This window comes from Otolemur garnettii, unplaced genomic scaffold (genome assembly GCF_000181295.1).
Source record: "Otolemur garnettii isolate 467f Iridium unplaced genomic scaffold, OtoGar3 scaffold00011, whole genome shotgun sequence".
Lineage (NCBI taxonomy): Eukaryota > Metazoa > Chordata > Mammalia > Primates > Galagidae > Otolemur > Otolemur garnettii.
In genome coordinates this window covers 32369156-32375946 of record NW_003852406.1, presented here as the reverse complement: position 1 = coordinate 32375946, position 6791 = coordinate 32369156, and the positions used below count along the sequence as shown (strand labels likewise).

At 43.7% G+C, this 6791-nt stretch overlaps 1 protein-coding gene across 1 annotated transcript; it reads left to right on the top strand.

Annotated features, from left to right (window-relative positions):
- Positions 1-5384: 5384 nt before the first annotated feature.
- On the top strand, positions 5385-6474 carry LOC100952049 (RING finger protein 113A-like). The gene has a single exon (XM_003784581.2). The coding sequence runs from the start codon at positions 5407-5409 to the stop codon at positions 6430-6432; it is 1026 nt and encodes a 341-aa protein (XP_003784629.1). The 5' UTR covers positions 5385-5406; the 3' UTR covers positions 6433-6474.
- The last annotated feature ends 317 nt before the right edge of the window (positions 6475-6791 follow it).

Below are 6791 nucleotides of genomic sequence, written 5' to 3'. Positions count from 1 at the left end.
CTTGCGTCATCACCCCTCGTGAGCCCCGGGTTTGCCTCATAGTGGAGGCCAGGAGACAGAATTTCTTCTGGACACTGGAGCAACCATTTCTGTACTTCTCTCTAACCCTGGTCTTTTATCCCCCAAATCTGTAACTATACAGGGGGTGTCTGGAAAGCCGGTTACCAAATTTTTCTCTCAGCCTTTAAGCTGTGATTGGGGTAACTGGCTATTCTCTCACACCTTCCTAACCATGCCTGAAAGTCCTGCTCCTCTTTTGGGGAGGGTCATATTAACTAAAGCAAGAGCAAACATTTATATGAAAATGGGACAGGAACCTATATTATGCCTTCCCTTATTAGAGATAGAAATTAACCCAGAAGTGTGGGCTACTGAGGGACAGGTGGGGAGAGCAAGATATGCTCAACCAGTCCAGATTAAGTTAAAGAATACCACCATTTATCCCAATCAAAAACAATATCCTCTAAAAGCAGATACTAAGAATGAGCTAATACCCATAATACAGAATCCAAAGCAGCAGAAATTATTGAATACCTTGCAATAGTCCATGTAACATTCCTATTCTAGGAGTGCTAAAGCCAAATGGAACTTGGAGACTAGTCCAAGACCTCTGCATTATAAATGAAGCAGTCATTCCTCTCCATCCTGTAGTTTCCAATCTGCATACTTTATTATCTCATATCCCTGAAAAGGCTGCCTATTTCACAGTCTTAGACTTAAAAGAGCCCTTCTTTTGCATTCTACTTCATGAGAATTCCCAATACCTTTTTTCTTTTGAAGACCCCTCTGACTCTAACACCCAGCTCACATGGACTGTGTTACCCCAGGGATTTGGGGACAGCCCTCACTTGTTTGGACAAACCTTAGCCAAAGACTTGAGTTGTTTTTCATATCCTACAGTGACTCTTATTCAGTATGTAGATGACATTCTTTGGGGAGCACTAGATGCAGAGAAATGGTACAAAGCTACACAAACTCTATTAAAGTTTCTAGCTGATTGTAGGCACAAAATTTCCAAGGCCAAAGCCCAATTATATGTGTCTGAAGTTCACCATTTGGGTCTCCAGCTTTCACAGGGGAAGAGAGCCTTGGGCAAAGAAAGAATAGAACTAATATTGGCTGACCCTAAACCTTGAACTCTCAGACAACTTCGAGGCTTCTTAGGAATCACAGGCTTTTGCAAACTCTGGATTCCTGGATAAAGTGAAATAGCTAAACCACTCTATTCTTTAATTAAAAATTCTCAAAACAAGGGCCTATTCACTCTAGAATGGGAACTGGAAGCAAATAAGGCATTCGAACAGTTGAAAACTGCTCTTTTGCAGGCCCCTGCTTTGAGTCTTCCCACTGGAAAACAGTTTCATCTGTATATTACAGAACAAACTGGAATTGCCCTGGGAGTTTTGGCCCAACACCAGAGTCCAATTTTACAAACTGTAGCTTATCTTAGTAAAGAAACTAACACCGTGGCCAAGGGATGGCTGCACTGTCTATGGGTTGTAGCAGCTGTAGCCCTCTTAACCCCAGAAGCAACCAAGCTAACTTCAGGAAGAGATCTAATTATGTACACTTCTCACGACCTTACTGGACTTTTAAATTCAAAAAGCAATCTTTGGCTGTCAGATAACCGCCTTCTTAAATACAGTATGATAATTACGCACCTGTGCTGCTTTGAATCCTGCCACTTTCCCCTCCCTGAATCCAACAAGGAAATAGGACATGATTGCCAACAAATTATAGCTTAGACCCATGCAGTTAGAGAAGACTTACAAGAAACCCCCCTATCTAATCCTGACATGGTTTTATATACAGATGGCAGTTCTTTCACAGAACAAGAAACTCACAAAGCAGGCTATGCTGTGTTACTCAGTATGCTGTAGTTGCGAGTGGGTCTCTCCCTTTAGGAACCAGTGTGCAATTAGCTGAGCTAACAGCCTTCACCGGTGCTTTAGAAGTTGGGAGAAACAAATGAGTCAATATATACACTGACTAAAAATATGCCTTCCTCATTTTACATGCCCATGCTGCTATTTGGAAGGAAAGACAAAGTACCTCGCTTTCAATGGCTGTCCCATAAAATATCATCATGAAGTAGACAGGTTGTTACAAGCCATTCATGTTCCACAAGAGGTATCAGTTATTCATTGTAAGGGACACCAAAAGACCTTAGATGAGATTTCTGAAGGTAACCAACTTGCTGCTAAAGAGGCTAAAATGGCAGCACAGAAAGGAATAATCCCGCTTGTGGCACCCCACATTTGGGAAGGATAACTTGAGAATCATGTACCTCAATATACCTCAAAGTAAAAGGAATGGGCTTTGTCCAGAAGTAGTCACTACTTCCATCTGGCTGACTATAAAATAGAAGTGGACTTTTGCTATTACCTGGCTCAAGCCAATGGAAAATACTTAAAACTTTGTATCAGTCTTTTCATTTTGGCACTGAAAGTACCTATTACATGGCTAAAGCACTCTTTAATGGAAAAAAATTATTTAAAATCATAAAACAGATAACAAGGACTTGTGAGGTATGTCAGAGAATCACTCCTTTAACTCACCAACTAGCTCTCCCAGGTATACAGAAACAAGGTAAATATCCAGATGAAGACTGGCAAATGGATTCACTCATCTCCCTAAAGTACATGGCATACAATATTTGCTGGTATTCGTGGATATTTTTACTAATTGGGTCGAAGCATTCCCTTGTAAGACAGAAAAGGCCCAGGAAGTTGTAAAGGCTTTGGTACATGAGATTATCCCCAGGTTTGGACTCTCTCGAAGTTTGCAGAGTGATAAAGGGCCAGCCTTCAAGGCAGCTGTTACACAGGGAATATCTAAAGCCCTGGGCATAAAATATCATCTACACTGCTCCTGGAGGCCCCAATCCTCTGGGAAAGTAGAAAAAATGAATGATAAAATCAAAGGACAGCTACAGAAGCTAACTCAAGAGACTCATTTCCCTTGGACTAAATTGCTTTCCATTGTTCTCCTTAGAATAAGAAATTTACCTCAGAAACTCAATTGTAACCCATTTGAATTATTATACGGAAGACCTTTTTTTTTTTGCAGTTTTTGGCTGAGGCTGGGTTTGAACCCACCACCTCTGGTATATGGGGCTGGTGCCCTAGTCTTTTGAGCTACAGATGCCACCCTGGAAGACCCCTTTTAACTAATGATTTATTATTAGATCAAGAAACTACAGAATTAGTACAGCATATTACTTCTTTAGCTAAATTTCAACAAATCCTTAAACACCTCCTAACTACATTTTAATATTCAACACTAAAGGAGCTCTTCTCTCCTGGAGATCTACTCATGATCAAATCTCTTTCCTCTAAGTCACCTTCCTTAATCCCAACTTGGGAAGGTCCCTTTTCTGTTATCTTGTCTTCTTCTACAGCTGTTAAAGTTATGGGAATAGATTCCTGGATATATCATTCGCGACTAAAATTCACCACCATCCACAGAAGCAGACCATGAAGAGAATCAACCACAGTCTACCCACAATTGTGAGCCTAAGGAAAATTTAAAGTTATTGTTTAGAAGACAGCAAGAAAAGTGTTAATATAGTTTTTTTTTCAACTTCACTGACTTTGTTCTTCTAACCTGACATGGTAATTAACCCCCTCCTCTCCCTGTTCTACCCTTGCCTTTTAATGTGCTAATCAGATTTGTGTCTTCCAGAAATGTCATCGAGCAACACATGGTAAAGATGGTTCCAGACCAAGACCTAATTCTATCATGCGCCCCTGGATCACTCTCCCTCCAGAGAAATCCTAACTGCCCCCTTCTATCATTGCCCAACTCAGCAGGAAGCAGTTAGATTGAGTCTTCATCCTTTTTCCCTAACAGCAGTTAGAGTTTCTACTCAGAGAGGGAGAGTTGATACCAGACAGGTTGCTCCCCAGCCAGTTCTGTGGAGCTTTGGGGAAGGTGAACCGGCTGCCTCCACCTTGGCGGTGTTGGTGCTGTGGCAGCTAACAGAGGAACCAGCTGACGGAAGGAGGTCCCAGTAGCCATAGGGGCCAGACAACCACTGGGGAGACACCAGCTCCTTAGGTTTCCCTCCCTTTACACTTAGGGATAAACAGGGAACCCCCATTTTCTAGGCCTAATCAATTTCATGTAAGTTTCCTAGGCCTGGGAATAAAAGGCATTGTAGCCATTCATTCAGGTTTTAGGCAAGCTCAATGTAACTACAGAGGGTCCCAGACACACTAAATGTAACTACAGAGGGCCCCATGGGACTATATATATATATGTGTGTATATATATCCCTAGACAAAGAGCCCAGAGTCAGTGAGACAGACTTACAGAGAGAGGGAGCTTTTCTCTCTCAACTTGGGAGCTTTGGTGTTTTTGTATTATTTTCTGTAAATAAATCCTGTCTTACCACTGATCTGTGGTCTGCGGATTCATTCTTCAAATCAGGGAGACCAAGAACCTACTGAAGAGCAAAATTCTAGTATCAGCGGGTTTGAACCCCGCACATGCCAGCTAAAAAAGGAAAACAACAATGACAATTGCAACAACAACAACAAAATAGCTGGGCATTGTGGCAGGTGCCTGTAGTCCAAGCCACTTGGGAGGCTGAGGCAAGAGACTCACTTAAGCCCAAGAGTTTGAGGTTGCTGTAAGCTGTGATGCTATGGCACTCTACTAAGGGTGACAAAGTGAGACAGCCTCAAAAAAAAAAAAAGTCAATAACATAAGAAAATGATAAATTTACAAGTATTGAGGAAAGAACATACTTCTAAATAACCAATGGGTCAAGAAAGAACCTAGAAGAGAAATTAGAAAATACTTGGGAAAAATCAAATAAAAATTTAAGTTCTGGTAAAAACTTATCGGACCAGTGAAAGCAGTCTTTAGAGGGAAATTTTAGCAGTAAATGGTCATATTAAAAGAAAAAAAAGTTTAGATCTCAAATGGAAAACCTAACCTTTCACCTTAAGAAAAAGAGTAACTAAACTCAAAAGGGGGGGGGGGGCAAAAGAAAGGAAAGATAAAGATTATAGAAGACATAAATGAGATAAAGAATAGAAAATATACAGAGAAAACTGGCAAAACCAAAGATTGGTGAAAGATCAATAAAACTGAACCACCTGAATTAGACTGACTGTGGGGGGCGGGAAAGAGAACCCTTTACTAAAACCGAGACCCAAGGCAGGACATCCCTAAGGACCTTACATAAATTAAGCATAAAAGAATCAATAAATTAGGTAACTTAGATGAAATGGTCCGATAAAAACAAACTGCAAAATTGACTCAAGAAGAAACAGAAATTCTGAGTCTATCTATCAGAAGTACAGAGCCGGCTTGGGCTCCCGGCAGCGCACGCAGCGTCCAGCGCAGCGAGAAGGCCCCGCGCGCTCTCCCGGCCGTTTGGAAGCTTCCGACTCTAAAATGGCAGCGCAGCTTTCTCCAGGAAAGACTGCGGGCCAGACATGCACCTTCCTCTTCAAAAAGCCTGGGCGGAAAGGGGCCGCAGGCCGCAGAAAGCGCCCGGCCAGCGACCCAGAGCCAGGAGAGAGCAGCCGTAGCGACGAAGGCCTGTCGGTGGTTCGGCCGGAGAAGAAGCGGGCGGCCCCCAATCCCATGATCCAGAAGACTCGGGGCTGTGGTAAACAGAAGGCGGGTTTGGGCGATTTGAGCAGCGAGGAGGAAGGAAATGCGCCTGAGAGTCTCGGGGTGGTTTATAAGTCCACCCGCTCGGCGAAACCCATGGGGCCAGAGGACATGGGGGCGACAGCTGTCTACGCCTTGGACACGGAGAAGGAACGTGACGCACAAGCTATCTTTGAGCGCAGCCAGAAAATCCAGGAGGCGCTGAGGGGCAAGGAGGATGACAAGATCTATCGGGGAATTAATAATTATCAGAAATACATGAAGCCCAAGGATACGTCAATGGGCAACGCCTCCTCCGGGATGGTGAGGAAGGGCCCCATCCGAGCGCCGGAGCATCTACGTGCCACCGTGCGCTGGGATTACCAGCCCGACATTTGTAAGGACTACAAAGAGACTGGCTTCTGCGGCTTCGGAGACAGCTGCAAATTCCTCCATGACCGTTCAGATTACAAACATGGGTGGCAGATCGAGCGCGAGCTTGATGAGGGTCGCTACGGTGTCTATGAGGACGAAAACTATGAAGTGGGAAGCGATGATGACGAAATACCATTCAAGTGTTTCATCTGTTGCCAGACCTTCCAAAACCCGGTTGTCACCAAATGCAGGCATTATTTCTGCGAGAGCTGTGCACTGCAGCATTTCCGCACCACCCCACGCTGCTACATCTGTGACCAGCAGACCAGTGGCGTCTTCAATCCTGCGAAAGAATTGATAGCTAAGCTGGAGAAATACCGAGCTGCACCGGCGGGGGGTGCTTCTGATTTCCCAGAAGACCCCAAGGAGGTTCCAATTCCCATTACTTAGGTTTCCCACAGTTCTCAAAATAAAAAATAAATACTTGTTCTTCTGAAAAAAAAAAAAAAGGAGAAGTAAAAAGATGGCATTATTAATCAAAAACCTTCCCCTAATGAAAAGCCCAAGAATTGCCTTCCCTGGGCAATTCTAACAAACATTTAAAGCACATCAATCCTTCACAAACTCAAAAAACAGAAGAGGATGGGGCAGTGCCTGTAGCTCAGTGAGTAGGGTGCCAGTCCCATATACCAGGGTGGTGGGTTAAAACCTGGCCCCTGCCAAACTACAACAAAAAAATAGCTGGGGCCTGTAGTCCCAGCTACTCGGGAGGCTGAGGCAAGAGAATCACCTAAGGCCAAGAGCTGGAG

Excerpts from the sequence above, each read along its gene's own strand:
- LOC100952049 (XM_003784581.2), top strand. The coding sequence starts at position 5,407 with ATGGCAGCGCAGCTTTCTCCAGGAAAGACTGCGGGCCAGACATGCACC.